The 25000-nt window shown below is 34.2% G+C and overlaps 3 protein-coding genes across 5 annotated transcripts in view; 1 reads left to right on the top strand and 2 right to left on the bottom strand.

Annotated features, from left to right (window-relative positions):
* LOC136826227 (somatostatin receptor type 2-like) overlaps positions 1–25000 on the top strand; it is a 247614-nt gene that overhangs the window by 137856 nt on the left and 84758 nt on the right. For all 3 annotated transcript variants that reach the window (XM_067083301.1, XM_067083300.1, XM_067083302.1), the window contains one exon: positions 2777–2833. The gene's annotated coding sequence lies outside the window, so the exon portion shown is untranslated. The remainder of the gene's footprint in view (positions 1–2776; positions 2834–25000) is intronic.
* Positions 10753–11388, bottom strand: LOC136826344 (uncharacterized). Its single transcript, XM_067083599.1, has one exon. It carries the CDS (start codon positions 11386–11388, stop codon positions 10753–10755), a length of 636 nt encoding a protein of 211 aa, XP_066939700.1.
* Positions 23696–25000, bottom strand: part of LOC136826343 (uncharacterized abhydrolase domain-containing protein DDB_G0269086-like) — a 73140-nt gene continuing 71835 nt past the window's right edge. Inside the window, exon 3 of the mRNA XM_067083597.1 lies at positions 23696–23860. Coding sequence (XP_066939698.1) covers positions 23696–23860 — 165 coding nt within the window. The remainder of the gene's footprint in view (positions 23861–25000) is intronic.

Below are 25000 nucleotides of genomic sequence, written 5' to 3'. Positions count from 1 at the left end.
AAAAAAACATTGGTTTTATTGTAGGAGAAGCTGTGTCAAGAAACATTCTTTATTTTGTGTTTATGAAGATTCAGACATTACCATAGATAAGTAATATTGTAAAGATGGTAATTTTTTATTGTCTCCTGGGAACATTTGTGTAGAAAAACATTGTTATTTCGTGTTTATAAAGATTCAGATATTACCTTAGATAATTTAAGAACATTACCTGAAGTTAAATGAATACAAGGCTACTCAGTTTCAAGTGTATCGGTTTTATTTTGTGTTCCCTCAGATTTATTTATTTATCACCTTTTCCTTGGGTTATAAAGTCTGCTGACTCTATTCCGAAGGGTTTTCAGCTAAAGATTTAATGATAGAAAGGAAATAAAGTCTTGGCATAATTTACGTAGCAATGCTGGTATATTAAAAAAAAATATAGCAGGGCAGTGACGAAAAATGTTAACACTTCCTTTACTAAACATTTTAGTTTAAAATCTCGATTTAATCGACGTATCAATGAAAGTATATTAACCAGAATTTGACAGGGCGATGCTAATAATATTTGTCACGCCTTCCTTTTCTGAAAACAAGGCTACTCAGTTTCAAGTGTATCGGTTTTATTTTGTGTTCCCTCAGATTTATTTATTTATCACCTTTTCCTTGGGTTATAAAGTCTGCTGACTCTATCCCGAAGGGTTTTCAGCTAAAGATTCAATGATAGAAAGGAAATAAACTCTTGGCATAATTTACGTAGCAATGCTGGTATATTAAAAAAAATATAGCAGGGCAGTGACGAAAAATGTTAACACTTCCTTTACTAAACATTTTAGTTTAAAATCTCGATTTAATCGACGTATCAATGAAAGTATATTAAACAGAATTTGACAGGGCGATGCTAATAATATTTGTCACGCCTTCCTTTTCTGAAAACTTCTTTAAACAAAATATATCGACAAATAAACAATTATTCAGATCTTCATGACCCATCCTCATGCCACGTGAATATATAGATTCAGATCGTCCATCATTGAGGAACAAGGACCTTCTGACTCTGATAACCTTTTGACATTTTGGGTAATTGATGGAGGGGCTAATCTTCCCGTTGTGTCCCCCCCAACCCCATCCCCCCCTTCCCACTTAATCGGTAATCTGCCCTCTCATTACTCATATATGCTTTCCATCCCCATGGATTTGAAATTCCGGATCTTATGTTATTATATATATGTATATACATACATACATACATACATACATACATACATACATACATACATACATACATACATACATACATACATACAGATATATATTATATATATAATGTTAAGTATGGAAAGATTCCCTTCTTCTATTATGTGAAGACTGCAATAGGGTATATAAAATGGGGTATATGTATGTATGTATGTATGTATGTATATATATACATACATACATACATACATACATAGATATATATTATATATAATGTTAAGTATGGAAAGATCCCCTTTTATTATGTGAAGACTGCAATGGTGTATATAAAATTCTCTTCAAATTGTGAAGGCACAACTCAGCTTAAACATAGTGAGAGTATGTCTTTCAATTATGATTAAAAACAGCATATAGAATAACATATCATAACTGAAAGAAATATATAAACTTAATAAAGGTAACAATACTAAATTATATTAAAAATGAATAAAAATCAATCTACATATAACATAGGACAAGTAACAAGAAAATACATAAGTAAAAGGTCAGGCTTCTTGAAGAGGGAATTGGGGCTGAATGCTTGCTTATTTATGGAAGCTGGGACCAAGAGATTACAGTAGCTGGGACGTAAGAGCGACGCCAAAATTACGTGCACAAATAAATATCCCAGGGCCGCCTTGTCGTATGTTCCCAAAGCAAGGCTGAGAAATTACGAAGAGGTAACTTGAAGCATCACAAACACTTTTTGGCCCAACTTGGTTAAATAAATATTTTGGAACAAATAAATTACTAACGCTTTCGGGCCAAAATATTTGGATAAACATTTTGGAACAAGTAAGAAAACAGGTATTATACTTTTATACCTGTTTACCACAGGGTCAATTCTGCCCAATAATGGAAAACTGCAGGATCTGCAAAATTCTCGAAATTGAGATATGCCACCAATTGGGTTCGTGAAACACTAGTGCACAAGTTACTGCAGTTTCAGAATGATTCGACAATGCTTTCCACGAGTATTTAGGGAGTCCCATTTGCAGTATCTGCAAAATCAGCAGTAAGGCAAGGGAGCATCTATCATTTTTCTCAGTTTTGTATTTTTGCAGACTGCAGTCTTCCGTTTTAGGGCAGAATTGGCGCCTGACTTGTACTGTTGACCTTTGTTTTAAATAGAGTCGCTTAGTAATGGATTCTGATTCAGCCATTAGTTATTCCTCCATGAGGATTGTAAAAAATGTAAAAAAAAAAAAATTACATAGTATATCTAGTATAACAATATCATAACTGAGTAAAGTTGTAGGTTTTCCTGTTATAAAGCAATCTTTGCATATTAATTGATATAAGCATCATGTCAAAGGTACTTGAAGTTCGGGTAACCTACAGAATAAGTGTTCAGAAATGGACAGTAGCAGATATACCAGAGAATAAACATGAAAGTCTGTCTTTTTCAGGACATAACATTCAGTGCCATTTATTAATAATACTGAAATAATTATGGCTTTGGTGAACTAAAATAAGTCGTGAATATATCTGCTAACTATGCTCATTCGCTGAAATTTACGCGTGGCCGTTTTAATGATGTCTTTTTTTCTTTTTCTTTTTATAGATATCGGGCGTAGAAACGTCACAGCAAGTGGAAGATTATCCTTCGGAATGCAAAACTGTAAGTACTTCATTTCACGCAACTAATTTCATTTATTTGTAATAATTGTACGTTTTAGAAATCATACATAACAGTCCTGTACAGTTCCCCAAACGCTTCATTGTCCGCCACTTGATATCCCAACATGGCTTCAAAATCACTTTAATGCATCAGAAAACACTAAATTCAAATAGAATAGGAATTAAAGTACCCCACCCAGAATCTTAAGTAATTAGGGAAACATGAAATACAAATAGAATAGGAATTAAAATACCCCACCCAGAATCTTGAGTACTCAGGGGAATCTCAAATTCACTCTCAAACTTCGACAAGACAGCGAATCCATAAAACTGCGTGAAATACCGACTCTATTCCGTGCATAACCACTGAACTAATCTGTACCTGAAAATCCCACGTCCTCCTCCTCTTTCAACTTAATTACTTGCCTGTTCGAGCGAGAAGATTAAACTTCCCAAGTTCTGGTTTTATAATCTGGGTCTTGTCCCGTTAAGCCAATTAAACACGAGACAAAAGAGTAAGGGAATATTTGCCTGGGATTTGTGTATAACCGAGAAAGCCTCGAGTTGTATCATTGATAGAACAGGTAGGTCACTTTAAGTTCACAGGCTGTCCTTGTCAGAATTTGGACAAGCAATTCATTTTCGTGACAAGTTCTACGGCCAAGTGCGATTGGAAAGCCCCGAGATGTATCGTTTTTAGAACAGGTAGTTCTCGTCAAAATTTTGATAAATAATTAGTTTTTGTGACAGATTCTTTTGACAAATTCGATGCGATATCCCCACCACTCAATCATTACATATAGGTCACTAAATTTTCTCAGGTTGTTCTTGTCGAAATTTGGATACGTAATTAATTTTGGTGACAAATTCTTTTGACAAATTCGACAATCTCCTAATAACTCAGTAATTACATAAAACTGATGTAATTTATGAGAATCACGAATTTCAGAGAAACATCACAAAAATTCCGTGGAGGAACACAAGCGTTAAACAAAGCAGGAACTTGACCTTTACTGACCTAAGAATTTATTCAGGGTCTTAAACGAAGGATAGGAAATAAACCTTTGTTCACCTAAGAATTTCATCAGGATGTTCATATTTGAATATAAAAGCCACTAAGAAACAAAATACAGAGAATATCGAATACCAATTATGTTACAGGAGATAGAGACTTAGTTACTTACTTAGGGGAAGTTGCGTTTTCTAAAGAGATTAAAAACTTTTAGAGCTCCCGTAATGATGGTAGGGGAAAGAGGTAATAGAGAAAAACCTGAAATTAGTTTTCGTTTGGAGAGAGAGAGAGAGAGAGAGAGAGAGAGAGAGAGAGAGAGAGAGAGAGAGAGAGAGAGAGAGAGAGAGAGAGAGCGAGCGAGCAGTATCTTGGTTTTTATTGAAACGGTACGTAGTATATTCAGTTTACGTTTTTAATAGGCGTGTCTTATACATCTGTCTATATAGCTATCTATCTGTCTATCTGTCTATCTATCTAAAAGTGTGTCTGTCTTTTTGTTCATTAAAATTGATACTGAAAGAACTTCCTTCAAATATGTCCATCATAACTAAGTATCAAAATAGCTTTACGCGAATGTATATTTTATCTTATTACCCAAGAACCTACCATAAAAATATAATTAAAATTTGTTTGTCATTGTACGTACGAAACTCATCAAATATTGGGAATAAGCCTTCGCACATGAATCTACAGGAATTTATATTTTTTTTTATCATATTACCCAAAAACCTACCATAAAAAATAATTAAAATTTCCTCGTCTTTATACCTACGAAACTCATCAACTATTCGGAATAAGTCGTCGTACTCGAATGCGATCATCAAAGCTTAATCAAATATATTCCTAAATTATATTCCACCTGTTGCCACAATTCTATATAAAATTCCTCACGGGTCTGTATCCAAAAAAAAAAAAAAGTTCTCTAGAATTTTCGTACCTTGTGCAGTCTAATGAAAAAAAAGAACAAAAATTAAATATTAAAAAAAAAATGAATATTTTGACGTTTAATCGAAATAACATAAATAGGTTTGTGGTACATTGAAAAGAAGAGAGAGAGAGAGAGAGAGAGAGAGAGAGAGAGAGAGAGAGAGAGAGAGAGAGAGAGAGAGAGAGAGATTAGCAAATTCTGTCACTTCCTAGAATGCCAAGCATACAGAGAGAGAGAGAGAGAGAGAGAGAGAGAGAGAGAGAGAGAGAGAGAGAGAGAGAGTGAGAGAGAGTGAGAGAGAGAGTTGAAAATTCTGTCATTTCCCAGAATGCCAAATACACGCACACACACTCACACACGCACACACAGAGAGAGAGAGAGAGAGAGAGAGAGAGAGAGAGAGAGAGAGAGAGAGAGAGAGAGAATGTTGAAAATTCCGCCATCTATCTGAGGACTTAATGAAGGCACTGGCCAGCCTTACTGTATATTGCATTTGATAGTTAGCAATTATTTTATGAGGAATAATGACGATAGCCTTGCGTGATAAACCTGTGTGCGATAAAGCTCTGGTTGATAAACCTCTTTGTTATAAACCTGTGTGCGATAAACCTCTGGTTGATAAACCTCTTTGTTATAAACCTGTGTGCGATAAACCTCTGTTTGATAAACCTCTTTGTGATAAACCTCTTTGTTATAAATCTTTGTGTGATAAACCTCCCTTAGGGAAGGCGCAGACCTTTGCTACTCTTGAAACAAAGTGCTTAGAAAGCACAGCTCTACCCTTTGTTTCTACAGGGGCCTGAGAGAGAGAGAGAGAGAGAGAGAGAGAGAGAGAGAGAGAGAGAGAGAGAGAGAGAGAGAGAGAGAGAGAGAGAGATCATTGCAAATGGATAACTTATGAACAATGGATTCTTAAGCTTTCCGATATATATGTATATATATATATATATATATATATATATATATATATATATATATATATATATATATATATATATATATATATATAGCCTATATATATATATATATATATATATATATATATATATATATATATATATATATATATATATATATATATATAAAATATATACTGTATATTATTATTATTATTGTTATTATTATTATTATTATTATTATTATTATTATTATTATTATTATTATTATTATTATTATTATTATTATTATTATTATTATTATTATTAATAAGACAGATTGATAAGGTTACCGCACTATAAGTCCCTTTTGAAACAGACATATTTCTATCCCTTAAGCATTTAAATAAAATGATTCACCTAAAATTCCTCCACCATCTTACCTTCAGTCGTCTAGGTCTTCCTCACTTGATTGCTGTTTCTGTTCCTTAATTCAACTCCCCGGTGGTATTTTGGGAATCCTTAAACATTCTCATTTTGAGGCGGTTAACAGATTACTCTGGAGATTCGTGGAATAGTTATTCAACAGATTAGTGGGACGAGGAATCAATAAAGTAAATGATGAGAGGTCTGATCAAGAAATATCGTGGAGTAAGATACACACACACACACACACACACACACACACACACACACACACACACACACACACACACACACACACACACACACTCACTCAAGAAAGCAGGAACCCGATATAAATAATTTGCAATGATGAGGACAGCAGTCCTCTTAAGTATTAAGAATCTCAAGTTAAATTGTAACCGTATCCCAGCATTTAACACCCAAGAAAAGGTTCTGGTATTATCATCATCTAAAGAATATTATTGTCCCACGTAAGGTTCAGTATTATTATTATTATTATTATTATTATTATTATTATTATTATTATTATTATTATTATTATTATTATTATTATTCGGAAGATGAACCCTATTCTTATGGAACAATCCCGCCTCGGGGGCCACTGACTTGATATTCAAGCTTCCAAAAGTATCAGGAATTACAGAATGAAGAGTCAATTATTAAAAAAGGAAAAAAAGTAAATTAACAAATAAATCAATAAACAGATAAAAATGCAAGCAAAGGATTGAAATACAAGGAGACGTGTATGAAAGTATATGCACTTTTTTTTTTTTTTTTTTTTTTTTTTTTTTTTTTTTTTTTAGGAATTTCTTCTTCAGTTCCTTTAACTTACTTTCCCGCATCCCTTGACTGCTTGTGACCTTCGTCACACTCCTCGAGTTTCTTCTCGAAGACTTGAGTGATCGTCTTGTTAGCGTAGCGAGTTTGTACAAGGACAGGGAAGGCGAGGTATTTCCTGATGCCAATTGACCTATAATGACCTACATTGACACCAAATTGTCCTCTTGTCGCACTGGCAGAATCACTTCTGCCTCAAAATAGCATCTTTTATACCTGAAGGGCAGAACGTGTATGCATATATTAGTTTAATAAGCATATTATAATCTATTTCACACATAAATTTATTATTTTGAACGTTATGGTTCAGATTAGTTGCTAGTTTTTTTGTAGAATTTTGGCTAGATGTCTGTTGCATCTATGCTATAGGTCTTAGCTATCTCTCAAACTAAAAATTGCATAGGCCTATTCAAGGCACTGAAAGGACATTTATTTCCTCGAATATATAATGTAAAATAACTTCGCCATGAGAAGTTAAACGACATTATGTATTATAAAGAACAACAAAATAAAAACGGCAATAAACAACGGTAGGATTTGCTTCTAATTGTTTATTGTTTGTTGCTTGTTGTCGATTGATTAATTCATTTATGTGATGAAGCAGGCTCTGCTCCTAGAGTAGCGAGTAAGTTTATCTGAATATTATGAATATTTTCAAAAACTCGTAATGTACCTCTGGATAAAAAATACTCTGAACAACAATAAAGAAAGTGTAGAAGAAAGTGATCATATTTCTCGATAAAAACCTTGGAAATATCTGCTTTTAATGTATACAAATTCAATCTTGAATACAATAACCAATTCGTTTTTTGTGAATATTTCAAAAACTCTTAATGTCCCTCTGGATATAAAATACTTTGAACAAGAATACAGAAAGTGTAGAAAAAAATGATAATATATTTAGGTAAAAAATTTGGAAATATCCGTTAACATATACGAATCAATTTTGAGCACATTAACCAAATCATTTCTTGAAACCTGCCAATACTGTAGGTACTTGTGGACCTGCTTAGATATTTTACTTGAACAATAATAAATGCAGAAGAAGCGATAATATTCCTTGGCAAAAATTTTAGAAATTTATTTACATATACAAACCAATTTTGAGCACATTAACCAAATCATTTCTTGCAACCTACCATTACTGTAGGTACTTGTGGACCTGCTGAGATGGTCTACTTGAACAATATTAAACATAGAAAAAGTGATAATATTCCTTGGCAAAAACTTTAGAAATTTATTTTCATATACAAATCAATTTTGAGCACATTGACCAAATCATTTCTTGCAACCTACCATTACTGTAGGTACTTGTGGACCTGCTGAGATGATCTACTTGAACAATAATAAATATAGAGAAAGTGATAATATTCCTAGGTAAAATCTTTGGAAATATCTGCTATTATGAAATCCAAATCAGTTTTGAGCGCAACAACCCAATCATTCCTTGCAACCTACCATTACTGTAGTTACCTTTGGACCTCCTGATAACGTTTACCTTGGGTTAGCCTGCTGACTTCTGATTGACCCCCTGCAGGTTTAATCCTGACCCGTTTCCTCGATGGGACGTTTAGCATAACCAATTTTCCGTCCGCAAGTGGGGTTGACTACCTGGCATTGGATCCAATGATTGTGTCTGTGTTTGTGGGGCAAGTACAGAGGCTCCTATTATGCTTCTTGAAGCTTCAACGTCTTACCCCTTGCGGTAATTTCCTGATTTGAGGCTCTCATAAATTTTCTTGTAGATTTTAACATCTTATTTTATGGTGATTTCCTGAGTTGTAAATTTTAAATATACATTATAAAAGCTGTTTTTCAGTGTCATATCTTTCACGTTCTATAATTTGAGTTAAATCTAGATAAGCACCAATAATGGAGAAAGAAAGAATTTGAGAAGAAATAAATAAGTAATTCTAAATGTTAGGTCCGCACACTCAAGAGATCTCCTTCAAAGGATTTTATATATATATATATATATATATATATATATATATATATATATATATATATATATATATATATATATATATATATATATATAAAATGAACAAAGAAGGAATTTCAAGGCAACTGAATCAGTATTTCTGAAATTAAAGGCGCCACCTATTGAGTAATCCTCCCTCGAAGGAATTTATATAAAGTAAGGTTTGCATCCAGCCAATAGCAGCAAGCTCTTCGTGGCAAAGAGAGACAAGCACTTGAAGCAAGGAAATGATTACTATAAATGTCAAGGCCGCTTGGGAAAGGAGTTGAGAAGACCACTTGATTACTTGTGGCTGGTTTGTCAAGATATTACAGCGGTAGAGACATGATAAATGATGTGTTTGATGAAAAATTAGTTTAGATTACTGTGGGATTCAGACTTTTATAATAGAGCTTTATAAAAACGTTTTACTTATTTTAGATTAATTTAGGAATTAAAATGTTCACAATCCCCTTGTGCAATAGTTTTGCAATTAAACTAGCTTTACACTCACGAGGTAAACATCTTTGTAAATATATTTGAAGTATAAAAGAAGTCAATTGTAAGATGAATTCCACCACTCAGGACTTATTGAAGAATGCAGAACATGCACCAAAACTGGATAAAAGAAGTCAATTGTAAGATGAATTCCACCACTCAGGACTTATTGAAGAATACAGAATATGCACCAAAACTGGTAAAAGAACATAAATAATCCACAAATAAATAAATAAATAATAAAGAAAACTAGATTACCATAAAAAAAAGAAAGATAACTAGAGTGTCACTCCCCACTCGATACCTTTAACGAATACAGCGCACGGCAGCGAAGCTACAATACCCGCCTGTCATTCAGGTGACATAACGGCTTAACTGGGCTTTATGTAAGGCCAATAGCCAGGTCAAAAGAAGGTCGCGAAGTCGTATTCAGGAGCCACATCCCACTGCATGTCAATAAGGAAGGCAGGAGTCAAAAGTTTTGAGAGGATACGAGGCAGGGGCTTGAGGTCTGCAATTACAATTGCCCAAAGAAAGAAAAGAAAGGGGTGTTTGGTACAATAACTTAGTGGGGATTACATTGGGACGTTTGGCTTTTCTCTTTGAACAAATTGACGTCACGGGATTATTATTATTATTATTATTATTATTATTATTATTATTATTATTATTATTATTATTATTATTATTATTATTATTATAGGAGAAACAAATTCACAGGTATGTATGGGCACAAATATATTTAAAAATAAATTCCACAGAGAGCTTTCGGGAATCTGTTCGATTCCCCTTTTCAAGAGAGAGAGAGAGAGAGAGAGAGAGAGAGAGAGAGAGAGAGAGAGAGAGAGAGAGAGAGGGAGAGAGAGAGAGAGAGAGAGAGAGACACAGAGAGAGACAGGAACTAAACTGGATAATAAACTAATTGGCAAGTTAATGAAATGAAGTCCCCCCCCTCCCCAAATAAGCAAATTTGATTCGCTCTATTCCCAATAGCTGTTTCTCATTAACAGCGAGAGTATTATACATCCTTTGTCACCCCAGACAACCTTCACCCTCTCAGATTAACCTTGAAAGTTCAGGGGATAATGGCTTCAAAAATCCTTTTAATTACCCTAGAAACATGAAGACCAACCAGGCTGGGAGGTTGTGACGTCACCACCACCTCGCTGGAAAGCTGGAATACCTGTTGGAGCCATGGAAATCATGGAAGGGGAAAATTGGAAAGGAGAGGTAGGTTTCTCTTTTCCGAGTCTTTTGGATTTGCTTTCTCTCATATCCAGGTCTCCTGGGTCTCTAATCTCAAGGTTCTCTCCTGTCCGGCTCATCTGGGACTTATTGGTCTTCCGGGTCTCAAGATTCTTTCCCATATGGGTCTTCTGGGTCACAAGATTCTTTCCCTTATGGGTCTTCTGGGTCTCAAGATTCTTTCCCTCACGGGCCTTCTGGGTCTTGATAATCTTTTCCTTACGGGTTTTTCGGGTCTCAATTCCTCTCTTATCTGTGTCTTCTGGGTCTCAAGATTCTTTTCTATCGGGGTCTTCCGGGTCCCAAAATTCTTTCCCATCCTGGTCTTCCGGGTCTCAAGATTCTTTCTCTTACGGGTCTTTTTGATCTCAAGATTCTTTCCCATATAGGTCTTTTGGGTCTTAAGAGTCTTTCCCTTACGGGTCTTTTGGGTCTCAAGATTCTTTCCCTTACAGGTCTTTCGGGTCTCAAGGTTCTTTCCCTTACGGGTCTTTTGGGTCTCAAGATTCTTTCTCTTACGGGTCTTTCGGGTCTCAAGATTCTTTCCCTTACGGGTCTTTTGGGTCTCAAGATTCTTTCTCATCCAGGTCTTAAGATTCTTTCCCTTATGGGTCTTTCGGGTCTCAAGATTCTTTCCCTTACGGGTCTTTTGGGTCTCAAGATTCTTTCCCTTATGGGTCTTCCAGGCTTCAAGATTCTTTCCCATCTGGGTCTTCCGGGTCTCAAGATTCTTTCCCATCTGGGTCTTCTGGATCTCAAGATTCTTTCCCATCTGGGTCTTCCGGGTCTCAAGATTCTTTCCCTTACAGGTCTTCTGGGTCTTGATATTCTTTCCCTGACAGGTCTTTCAGGTCTCGATTTATCTCTTATCCGGGTCGTCTGGGTCTCAAGATTCTCTTCCATCCAGATCTTCCAGATCTCAAGATTTTTTCTCTTCCGGGTCTTCTGCGTTTCAAGATTCTTTCCCTAAAGGGTCTTTCGGGTCTCAGGATTCTTTCCCTTACGGGTCTTCTGGGTCTCAAGATTCTCTTCTATGCAGGTCTTCCGGATCTCAAGATTTTTTCTCTTCGGGTCTTCTGCGTCTCAAGATTCTTTCCCTTAAGGGTCTTTCGGGTCTCAAGATTCTTTCCCTTAAGTGTCTTCCGGGTCTTCCAGATCTCAAGATTCTTTCTCTTGCGGGTCTTAAGGTTCTCTCCCCTACGGTTCTTCTAGGTTTGAAGATCCTTTCTCATCCGGGTCTTCTGGGTCGCAATTCCTCCCCCATCCGGGTCTTCTGGGTCTCAACCTTTCTACCATAGCCAATAGGTATTGGCTATACCCTACAAATACCTGACAAGTATCCAATTACCTTTAGGAAGGCCTTCCTTTTATTGGAAAATTTCAAAGCCTTGGTCTATTTTCACCAAATGGGCTTAGGGTCCTTAGAACCTAGAGCACTTGCTCCTTATTTTATATAGGGGTGGGTGGGTTTAGGAGGGTGAAGAAGGGTGGGTGGGAAAAGGGGGCGTTGGAAAAGGGGGGTGTACAATTGGAAAGAAATAAGATTTAAAAAATATCGTGTTTCTTGTTTTCATACCTTCCTGAATTTATTTCCCAGAAGTGTTACTGAGTAGTATGTTGGCTCTTACTTATTACTGATATATGAAGGGGTATTATGAAAAGGAGAGAGAGAGAGAGAGAGAGAGAGAGAGAGAGAGAGAGAGAGAGAGAGAGAGAGAGAGAGAGAGAGAGAGAGAGAGAGAGAGAGAGAGAGAGAGAGAGGGGTTTTAATGCAGTTTTCAAAACCTATATCTTCCGTTTAACTGAAATTTTATATATATTAAGTCCATAAATTCTTCGTCACATCAATCGGAAAATGAAAGGGAAACTTAGTTTAAGATATTGGATGGAAATATTTCAACCTCAGGTTGTCATTTATGTCCATCTATTTGGTCGTCAAAGTTTGACCACGGCATTTATCACTTAATGGACGTGGTAACCCACCACTGGGTTCGATAAAATGTTATACTCACGAAAAGAATGTAATTTATTATTATTATTATTATTATTATTATTATTATTATTATTATTATTATTATTATTATTATTATTATTATTATTATTGGGTTTGATAAAATGTTATGCTCATGAGAGGGATATAATTTATTATTATTATTATTATTATTATTATTATTATTATTATTATTATTATTATTATTATTCAAAAGATGATCACTGTTCATATGAAACAAGCTTATAGAAGCCATTGACATGAAATTCAAGCCTCCAAAGAATGTGGTGTTCATTTGCAAAAAGCAACAGAAGGTAATGGGGAATACAGAAAGAGGAGATACCTGTTATCAGAAGAGAAAAATAAAGTAACAAATTGATAAATAAATAGATAAAAATGTAAGTAAAGTAGCAAAATACAAGGCGAATAGTTTTGGATTTAAACCAAATCGAAATTTTTTATTCTAATCTCTTACTAATTACAGAAGATCCGAAGATATTGAACAATAAATAAATATCTGTTTTACATTAGAAATGAAAAGAGCTGAAGATATTGAATGATAAACAAATACCTACGTTACATAAGGTATTCAAAGCACCAGTTTGGCAACAAAGATAAACCAGCCTATTTAACTGAGATATCCCACTGTGAGTAGAGGTATTCATATATTTAATTAAACCCAGAATCACTTGATACGTTAATTGTCTGGGATGATTTCGTAATGACATATTATCTATCTAGCTGTCAATATGCATGAACACAGCATAAACACATTAACATTTCATACAGTGTTTGTGTGTTTGTGAGAGCTGAAAGGATTTGCAGCTGTGTAATTCTCGTAGCGTTTATGCGACAATAATAGCTTACATTTTGATGGGATTTTGTCTGAAAGGATGCTGTGTGTAAATTTCAAAAAGAATATTAGGGAAAATCCTTTTTGTTGAAGCCTGGTGTTATTTATAATGGCCGTGTGTCATCAGGGCAGGATAGTTCTCTCTCTCTCTCTCTCTCTCTCTCTCTCTCTCTCTCTCTCTCTCTCTCTCTCTCTCTCTCTCTCTCTCTAGTGTATCATTTGGTGAATTTTTATATTAGTATATTTATTTCATGTTAAAAACTTATATACGCACTGTAAACTAAAATGTGGAAATAAAGGCATTATTATTATTATTATTATTATTATTATTATTATTATTATTATTATTAGTAGTAGTAGTAGTAGTAGTAGTAGTAGTAGTAGTAGTAGCAGTAGCAGTGGTAGTAGTAATAGTAATCTCTCTCTCTCTCTCTCTCTCTCTCTCTCTCTCTCTCTCTCTGTCCCACATAAACAGAACTTTAGAAATAATATCTTTTTATGAAAAGGGCTATTATAGCGTTAAAAATATTAAACTGAAAGAACTTCCATAACCTCATTTGTATCTCATTACAGAAAGTGTTGAAATCTCTTATAATAATTATAAATTTCAACAGGGCGCAGTCATCGAAATATGACCTCAGTAATTTTCTACCTGATTAGAATCTTAAAACAATCCCTTTTTAACAATGCAGTCTTTAATCTCTAATCTCTTTTTATTTTTTATTTTTTTTTTACCCAGTACATCACAGTCCACCCTGGCGAAAAATGAGGTTTCTTCGTATCTTTTGATGTTCATCGGAAATGTCATAGGAGGTTTTACAGGACCTTTTCAGAATCGTTACAAAAATATCCGTTGTAATGTTTATCCCGGGCGGAGTTATTACAAAAAATATCCGTTTTATTTTTTATCTCTTTCAGAATCGTTACAAAAAGATCCGTTTTAATGTTTATCTTTTACGTGTATTATTAAAAACAAACTTACTCTCTTGAGAGAGAGAGAGAGAGAGAGAGAGAGAGAGAGAGAGAGAGAGAGAGAGAGAGAGATTATCTAAAATAAAAAATCAGCAACAAGCCTTTTACTGATCAGACCTTTAGTATTAAAAAGCAAAATGAACCAGTAATATAGTACTCTTTTAATTCTTTGCCTTAATCGGAGAGAGAGAGAGAGAGAGAGAGAGAGAGAGAGAGAGAGAGAGAGAGAGAGAGAGAGAGAGGAATAATTTCATTTCCTTCCTGTTCCAGACGAGGAGTAAAAAGCAAAATGCACCATTAATGAAGAACTCTTTTAATCCTTTGCCTTAATCGGAGAGAGAGAGAGAGAGAGAGAGAGAGAGAGAGAGAGAGAGAGAGAGAGAGAGAGAGAGAAATAACTTCATGTCCTTCCTATTCCAAACGAAGAGTAAAAACTAAAATGAACCATTAATGAAGTTCTCTTTTAATCCGTTGCCTTAATCGGAGAGAGAGAGAGAGAGAGAGAGAGAGAGAGAGAGAGAGAGAGAGAGAGAGAGAGACGAGTAACTTCATGTCCTTCCTATTCCAAACGACGCATTCCCTATCAAATCGCGTTAAACGTTGCTAAGACGAGGCGCCTTAAATAAGACGTAAAAGACCTCCTCCCCCCCAGATGAACTTTGGCATCTCGCGCGCCTGACTGCAGATCTGCCCTTCCAATATGTACGTTGCGTAATTTCTCTAATATGGAGTCCGCCTTCTCGTATAGATTTTCTATATTTTTTTTGGTCTTCCTTGAAGGTGTCGTCGGTCGTTCCGTGTTCATTTTGAAATTTTGAAGTTTGCACTAATAATGAATTTTAACCAAACGTTTTGATGATAGGTTTCGTTTTCAGTGTCTCCTCTCTTCTTATCATCATGATTTCACGTGTTTGTGTGCATGAATGTGTATATGTGTATATATATATATATATATATATATATATATATATATATATATATATATATATATATATATATATATATATATATATACATATACATATATATATATATATATATATATATATATATATATATATATATATATATATATATATATATATATATATATATATATATATATATATATACATACATACACACACACACACACACACATATATATATATATATATATATATATATATATATATATATATATATATATATATATATATATATATATATATATATATATATATATATATCAGTTTTTATAGTCAGTCTAATGCTGAGTTTTTCATAAATTCATGTGAAATTTTATTGGTATAATAGTGGTATACCTGCAAGTATGTGTAGCGCTGTTTTGACTGAAGTTAAACAAAGTAGCCTAATCAAAATGTGATGTGTAGAAATAAAATCTCAGTTATAATACCCACGAACGCATACACATACAATAAAAATGCATGCATATATACATACATACATACATACATATATATATATATGCATATATATATATATATATATATATATATATATATATATATATATATATATATATATATATATATATATATATATATACATGTGTGTGTGGGTAGAAATATGTTTATTGCATATTCTAATAGCATACACATTTAATGTCCGAATACCCCTTTCAACTCCGGATTTTAAACGCATAAGCAAAAACGTTTCGGCCTCAATAACTCCAATGATTTTATGAATAGCATTTCCCCCGTATTACGATTATGGTTTACTGATCTGGCAAATATCCGGAAATGGTTCAAATAAGATTACGAACCTACCTCTCTCTCTCTCTCTCTCTCTCTCTCTCTCTCTCTCTCTCTCTCTCTCTCTCTCTCTCTCTCTCTCTCTCTCTCAATACCTCGTTGATAAAGATGAATACTAGTTTGAAACTTTTAGGAAATGTGAATTCCTCAGCAGTGTTTGAAAAATAATATAATGTAGCGAACTTTTGATTATAAGTGAAGACATCATAATTATGATGCAGTATAAGAAATCTAAGCTGAAAATAATTATATTCAGCAGCGAAGTTTACATATTCACTTATTATTTCTAAAAAAAACATAAAAAAGCACTATATTATTGCATCCAAACTGTATAGGCTATATTGCCCTTCAAAAGCTGGGGTTTTAACTGCACTAGTTTTGGATACATTGTTGCATTTTTGTGTGACAAACTACTTAGTAGGCATTTTGAGCAATATATTTATAACCTGAACGAAATTTAGATTCTTGATGATAACTGCCAGGAAATAATCACTAACTCACCTAACCCCCTCCCCCACTAAAATCAATGATCAAGTGTGAACTAAAGTTGACAGGTCAAAAGGCTGATCACGGGGCGGGAAAAGTGGCATAAAAAACATTCTGGTTTCCGCTCGACACAGGAGGATTACGCTAATTTCATTCATCCGGGACCCCCCCCCAAAAAAAAAAAAAAAAAAAAACCGTTGATGTAAGCGTCAGCATATAGAAAGTGGATACGTTGAATGATGCATTTTGTGTGTTGAGAGACGCGGAGAAGTGGCATGAATACACAGAAATTTCTATGCCCGATTTATCCAAATTCTAAAATATGTATAGCGTATTTTGTGTGTGCTGGGATATATAGAGAATGGAAAGCATTAAACGACAAAAATTTATTGGGCCAGCCTGCCCCCAAAAATTGATGTATTTACACCAAAAATATTAGATGAATGATTCATTTTGTGTTTGGTGAGAAATATAGAGAAGAAATAGCATTAATCCACAAAAATATCTAGGCCTAATGTATATGAAATCAAAGATAAATAATGTATTTTGTTTGTGCTGAGAAATACACAGAAGAAATGGCATTAATTTCCACATATTTCTAGTTCCAGTGTACCTAAAGAATAAATAATACATTTACACAAGGAATGATAGAGACACGTGATTAGTGAGGCAGTTACGAGCAATCACCGAACAGTGATGGGTTAGAATATCATAAAATTGATATAACTTTATCACTAATCTCTATTCTTGGGTATGAACATAAATTCCCCCAATAATATATATACATTATATATATATGTATATATTTATATATGTATATACAGTATATATATATATATATATATATATATATATATATAAATATAAATATAAATATATATATATATATATATATATATATATATATATATATATATATATATATATATATATATATATATATATATATATATATATTATATACATGAACCCACTGAATTTTGTAAATCCCTTAATTGGGTGTCATTTAGAAACTTCTTGTACAAATAGTTCTCTTGTGTATTGAGAGTTTTCCCGTACTTTCTTTTGTTTGATTTTGTGTGGGAGTTTACTTCTTCATATATATATTTGTATATATATGTATATGTATGTATATATATGTATATATATGTATTATATATATATGTTCATAATTCCATGTCTTCCTTCCTTCGTGCATCATTATACTTACCAGATTTATAAATATTTTAAACCTGCTTATGTAGATTTCTGTCATGAGATTAGAACCCTGCATAAATATATATTTTCATAATTCCATATCTTTTCCTTCCTTCATGTATCATTACACATTAGAGATTCATTAATACTTTAAGCCTGTTATGAAGCTTTCTGTTATAGTAAATTTATGATCCTGCCCTTATATTTAAATGCGTTGTCCAGGGGACATCTTTCAAAGTTAAAAAATTTTGAAAGTAGCGCTATGAAAAGCGGAAATGAACTTACTTATGCTTCTTTCCCTCGGCTTAATCCCTAGTCGGGGGCGTGGTTGTTAATAAGTCCTCTTTAGATGTTTCTGCGGAAATTAGTTGTTAAGGTCATTATAGCAACTTTTCTTAAGAAAAAAAAAAAACTACATTTCAGTTGTTTTCAACATTAAAACTGCTCATACCAACTTAATATGTTGTTTTTGAAACTATGATTAATTCTACTAGAGAGAGAGAGAGAGAGAGAGAGAGAGAGAGAGAGAGAGAGAGAGAGAGAGAGAGAGAGAGAGATTTTTAAATATCAGGGAGCTTAGGGGGAACATAAAACTGCAGTTAAGTTGTTTCTTAAGGTACGTGTACACTGTAGACATTTTAGCTAGATTTGCTGTAGTGAGAGCTCTCTAATTAGTGTAAACAGCAGTGAGAGTGGTCTAGCTAGACTTAATCTGTGATTTCGGTAGAGTTGTTGTAGTCTAGCTAGTGTTGTAGTGGGCACGAGGTGGAGAGCATGTGCTGAGACTGCTCTAGATCTATTTGTGGACTTAAATAGATTTTTTCGATCTAGGGAGAGAACTCCTGTGCAACGTGAGTAAAATGACGTCCAATGAAAAATGGAAATGGTATAGTAATCAGACAGTGTCATTCATACGGCAATATAAAAGGTTCCCCGAACTCTGGAACGTGTTGTTGATGCAGTGCCGCAATAAAGAAAAGACGGCAAATGCTATAAAAGCAATAGCAAAGGCCGTATTTTCCTTCTTTCATGTACATGAATGCTTTGTAATAGATGTACACATATATACTGGAAGGTATTAATCATCCATAGTACCTACCAGTTGCTAAAAATCGAAGTTTAGCCCAAGCATTGGCCTTTCCGAAGGGGTTATTGCTTTTCTAAGATGAGTATCTTGTCTTTTCATTTTAGGGGTCACCTTTTCAAGCAAATATTCATGATCCTCAGAACACACACGTAGAAAGTTCTTACAGGATACTGCATCGTCATCAACCAATTCTCTTAAAAGTTTGGCGTGTGCTCCCTCTTCACTTCGCCTGGCTATCCATTTTCTGACCCATACGCGTCTCTTTCTCGTCTTTTTCTTCCACGCCTTCATGACTAATGTCGCAGCTGCAGCAACTAGGTGCCTGGACCGTGACATCTCAACATTGAGTCTCTCAAGCCTGACCGAGACAGGCTTCCTGGTCAAACACCCTCCTGTGTACACTAACGGTAGAGCAGTCTCGCTAGATTTAATCTACCACCACTCTATCGAAGTTCTAGGGAGAGCAAATTATGGTGTAGTGTACACACGCTTTAGGGTAAGTCTCACTAGAGGAAGCCAGGTCTAGCTAGATTTTAATCTACAGTGTACACGTACCTTTAGACCATGAACAATTCTGCTATACAGAGAGAGAGAGAGAGAGAGAGAGAGAGAGAGAGAGAGAGAGAGAGAGAGAGAGAGAGAGATATTTTAAATATCAGGGAGCTGGGAGGGAACATAAATCTGCAATTAAGTTGTTTCTTATACCATGAACAATTCTGCTATACACACACACAAACACACACACACAGAGAGAGAGAGAGAGAGAGAGAGAGAGAGAGAGAGAGAGAGAGAGAGAGAGAGAGAGAGAGAGAGAGATTCAGTAAAAAAAAATATAAGTTAATATTGATGGTATATACAGGTAGTAAGGACAGTGACACAGAGTCAGTTCAGTTCTCTCTGACAAACCTTGGGAAGCTTCGATGTCAGGGCAATGTCCCCTCTCTGTGTTCATGAGTTTAATGTCATCAGCGCGCGAGTTCTGATCTGATAAAGGAATGAAAGTTGACAAAGTTTTCCTCCCGATGAAATTTCTCTCTCTCTCTCTCTCTCTCTCTCTCTCTCTCTCTCTCTCTCTCTCTCTCTCTCTCTCTCACAGAAAACATTGAGCGTTCTAAAAATTATCTCGAAGCAGGGGAGAAGTCACGAAATCGATGATGAGTTATTGTAACATATGCAATACACAAAAACATATTTCTAATAGGCGTCATTTATTTCATTCTTTTTGTGTCTTGGGGCACCCTGTGAATACCCTCAAAAAAAAAAAAATCAGCACAAAATTAGTACAAATATGCAACTCCCTGTGGTAGATATCATTTACATAAATATTTTTATCTCTGGGAAAAAAATGAGTACAAACGCACAGAGATATAAAATATTATTCATTCAGAAAAGCTCATAATAAATATATGTGTGTTTGTGTGTGCGTGTGGGTGGGTGGAAGACTTTTTGTTTATATGCCCGTTTGGGAGAGAGAATAGTGTTCTTTTACATATTTATACAAAAACAAACCACATGAAATTAAAGAGAAATTCGTCGGAGACGAATTTCATTCCTCAAAAATACACGAGAGAGAGAGAGAGAGAGAGAGAGAGAGAGAGAGAGAGAGAGAGAGAGAGAAAGTGTGTTTACTTTATGACAGAGGCCATCGACACCAGAAGAGAGAGAGAGAGAGAGAGAGAGAAAGAGAGAGAGGAGAAATTATGTGGCCTGACGAGTTTATCTATGATATTGAGTTCTTGGGTTCAATTCCCTCAGCCTCTCGTCTTCTTTCCAAACTTCCGTAATGAAGCCAAGGAAGGTAATGAGAGAGACCTTTTTCAATCTGATTATGAGCCGGGTTCATTTCCAGCAGTCCTACTTATCCTGGGAGACTGCGAAAACACTCCCCTTGTTATTGCCCTGACTGACAGACAGTCACTTATCGGCTTGAAGTATCCTTGTCTTGACAAATTACTTTTGTTCTCAAGGATGTAATATCGTTTTATGAAAACGTTTCTCCTTTTTAAATAAATCTGTACAAGCGCCATTTTCTTCCTAATCTTTATTGAAAGATGTGATCATTTTCTTCCTAGTCTTTATTAAAAGATGTGATATTTAAGTTTTTTTATTTTTTTAGTTTTTATGAATTTGCATAAGTATCATTTTCTTCATATATTTTAGTAAAATATTTAATATCTTTTCAGAGAAATGTTTTTTCATTTGGTATGCATTTTATGTATTATTTTCTTCATATATTTCATTAAAAGGTCTAATATTTTTTTCACAAAAAATTTATTTTTTTTCTTTTTTATGTGAGTTTTTACAAGTATCATTTCTTTATAATCTCTATTAAAAATTTTAATATTTCTTCAAACAAGTGTTTTTGTGAGTTCCTGCAAGGATCGTTTTATTCATATCTTTTATCATTATTTATCTATAATTTATCTTTATTTCCCTTATCAAACTACTCATCTACGATCATATATTATAGACAGTCACCTCTGTATTTCCATTCACCGTATCATAAGCCTTACAAAGATCCTTGTAATACCCTGTAAAACCTTTATCTTATGCTTAGGCTTCCTCATATCTCTCCATAACAACCACATAACATACGCTTGTCTCACTTTGTCTTCATAAAAGTCTTCTGTTACCCCGTAGACAGTGGTTCTTAACCCAGGTCATATGGGTACGAAACGTTAAACCTTGGGGTACGAGACATGATAGCCAGTGCAATGGTACTGTATAATTATTACCGTTATAATGTGCATTCATTGTATCCTACTAATTGACACTTTTCATTTGAAATAAAAAAAAGTACCTTTGTTCAGTAATTGAATACGATCTAATAATTTCTCAGCAAGGTTTGTATCACTAATCCTTTACATATGTTTGTATTGTATTTATATTGGATGGGTGGGTACGAGAAAATTTTCTGAGATATCAAGGGGTACAAGTACTGAAAAAGAACCACTGCGGTTTGCTCAACAAAGCTACATGCCATTTCATCCCGTGCTCTCTTTTGTTCCCTTTTTTCCATCATGAAAAGGCAATCCTTCACCCTGGCTTGAAGGGGACAGTATAATCTATTTTATTTTACTTTAATAATAGAGAGTATTTGGGTGATTTCGTATTTCTGATACCCTTAATCTGTTGACATGAATCTACACATCAGACAAGCTTTCTCCCAAGGTATTAACTGCTATGGATCTATATATTTGACAAAATCTTACACTGCTGTGGTTCTTTATATTTGTCAAAGTTTTATGCTGCTGTGGATCTTTATAATTGATAAAGTTTTATACTGCTATGGATCTTTATATTTGACAAAGTTTTATTCTGTTATAGGTCTTTATAATTGACAAAGTTTTATACTGCTATGGATCTTTTTATTTGACAGTTTTATACTGCTGTGGATATTTATAGTTGACAAAGTTTTATACAGCTATGGATCTTTATAATTGACCAAGTTTTATACTGCTATGGATCTTTATAATTGACAAAATTTTATGCTGCTATGGATCATTATATTTGACAAAGTTGTATACTGCTATGGATCTTTATAATTGATAAAGTTTTATACTGCTATGGATATTTATATTTGACAAAGTTTTATACTGCTATGGATATTTATATTTGACAAAGTTTTATACTGATATGGATGTTTATAATTGACCAAGTTTTATACTACCATGGATCTTTATAATTGACAAAGTTTTATGCTGCTATGGATCTTTATAATTGACAAAGTTTTATACTGCTATGGATCTTTATATTTGTCAAAGTTTTATGCTGCTGTGGATCTTTATATTGGACAAATTTTTATACTGCTGTGGATATTTGACAAAGTTTAATACTGCTATGGCTCTTTATATTTGACAGAGTTTTGTACTGCTATGGATCTGTATATTTGACAAAGTCTTACACTGCTATGGATCTTTATATCTAACAGTTCTGTAGTGCTGTGGATCTTTATATTTGACAAAATCTTACACTGCTATGGAGCGTTACAGCTGACAAAGTTGCACCTACCGAAATTTTGTGAGGGGTCACTGAATAAGTTATTTAGATGCTAAATCAGGCATTTAAATTGTCCAGGAATGCACAAATAATCTACTTCAAGCAGAATTGGCTCAGCCTTGTGCATAACCCGTATTCGTTACCCAAGAAAAGTATTTCAAAACTTATCTTAAATGCAAGCCAACTATATAAAGTGATTAAACCTACAAAACTTTGATATAAGATAGTGATCGAGTTCTCCTTTGAAGTTCTAATGAAATTTTCTGTGCCACGAAGCATAGCCAGCAAGTAATCGATCAGGTTCGCCTGACTGTGACTGATGACTGAAACATCAATCATTCACCTCAGAAATGTAATCATATTAATTTTTCAGTTAACTCATACACAATGGAACGAGCAAATAGGTATTGGATAGGCAAAAATAGGAGTGGGTTTCGGTACAAAATAATTCGCCATATAAAATTTGTTCGTAGTGCAAAAATATTTTCTTGGATATGTTTAGTGTTTTTCTTATTTCATCTGTGACGCAGAATTGAATCATATCAAAGGTAGTTTAAGAGACTAGCCATCCGTAAGGAGTGGGGGTGGGCAAGACAGTCTCAAGCCCGGATGACTAGGAAAGGCTGGAGTCAAGAAGGGCAGCCGTCATTAAGATACGTGACAAAACTAGTGCTGAAATGAGCTGTTCAAGGTGGTAACAGCTGGAGGAAGCCCATTGAAAACAGCGACCCCTACTGGGGATTAAGCCGAGAAGAAGAAGAAGAAGAAGAAGAAGAAGAAGAAGAAGGAGGAGGAGGAGGAGGAGGAGGAGGAGGAGGAGGAGGAGGAGGAGGAGGAGGAGGACGAGGAGGAGGAGGAGGAGGAGGAGGTGAAATTCATAGGTAATTTAAAGATCAACGCTTGCCTCTAAATCCGCAGAATGATGGACACCGCCCTAAGTTTCACACGTACCCATATTAGCTATTACGGCTGTCCAATTAAGTCCTTCCCACCCATTCCACGCCCACCGCCATCCATCAAGTGGCCACCATTTTTAATCTCATAAACGCATCCCTGTTTCTAAACAATGGCCCCCAACTGGAATGATAACCCAAGTGGAAAGTTAGTTTGTGTTAATATATGATCGCATAAATATTAATGGATGAGGATTGCAGTGTTTAAGCGGCGCCATCTGACGATATATAAGTTGCAGGCGAGAAATATGATGAGAAACATTATTTATGGGACGTGAGGGGATGCGCTTTGATGATGGACGACGAGCTGTATTCTAATTTTGGACTTGTCACTCTCTCCTTCTTTCGTTTTCTGTAATTATTTTTACGTTTTTATAGACGTTTCATTTTTGCAAGCGATCAGTGATATGTATTACAAATCAAATACCTCTTATTTTTATATATATTTTTTATAGACATTTCATTTTGCGAACTATCTATGGTTTGAATTACTATTAAGTAACTTTTATTTTTATGTTTTTTATACACACTTCATTTTGCAATGGATCAGTGATATGAATTACTACCAAATATCTTTTATTTGTATATTTTTTTATAGGCACTTCATTGTAAAAACGGTCAATGATATGTATTACTACCATAAATATTTTATTTTCAGTTTTTTATAAACACCTTATTTTGCAAACGATCAATGATTTGAATTACTATGACGCATCGTTTATTTTTATATTTTTTTATACACACTTCATTTTGCAATCGATCAGTGATATGAATTACTATAAAAAATCTTTTATTGTTATATTTTTTATAGAAACTTCATTGTACAAACGATCACTGATATGTATTACTACCAAATATAGTTTATTTTTCAATTTTTTTATAAACACCTTATTTTGCAAATGATTAATGATTTGAATTACTATGACGCAACTTTTATTTTTATATTTTTTTTATACACACTTCGTTTTTGCAAACGATCAGTGATTTGAACTACCATGAAGTATCATTTTGGAACTGTATAATGAGTTGTTAAATGAATAGACATGAGTTATGGAATATACAAAGTAACAACTTTTTGTTCTTTTAGTAAGTC

This window comes from Macrobrachium rosenbergii, chromosome 40 (genome assembly GCF_040412425.1).
Source record: "Macrobrachium rosenbergii isolate ZJJX-2024 chromosome 40, ASM4041242v1, whole genome shotgun sequence".
Classification (NCBI taxonomy): Eukaryota; Metazoa; Arthropoda; class Malacostraca; order Decapoda; family Palaemonidae; genus Macrobrachium; species Macrobrachium rosenbergii.
The sequence above is the reverse complement of the archived record's forward strand: the minus strand, read 5'-3'. Positions and strand labels throughout refer to the sequence as shown.

Coding starts and splice junctions, on each gene's coding strand:
- LOC136826344 (XM_067083599.1), bottom strand. CDS start 11,388: ATGGGAAAGAATCTTGAGATCCAGAAGACCCAGATGGGAAAGAATCTT.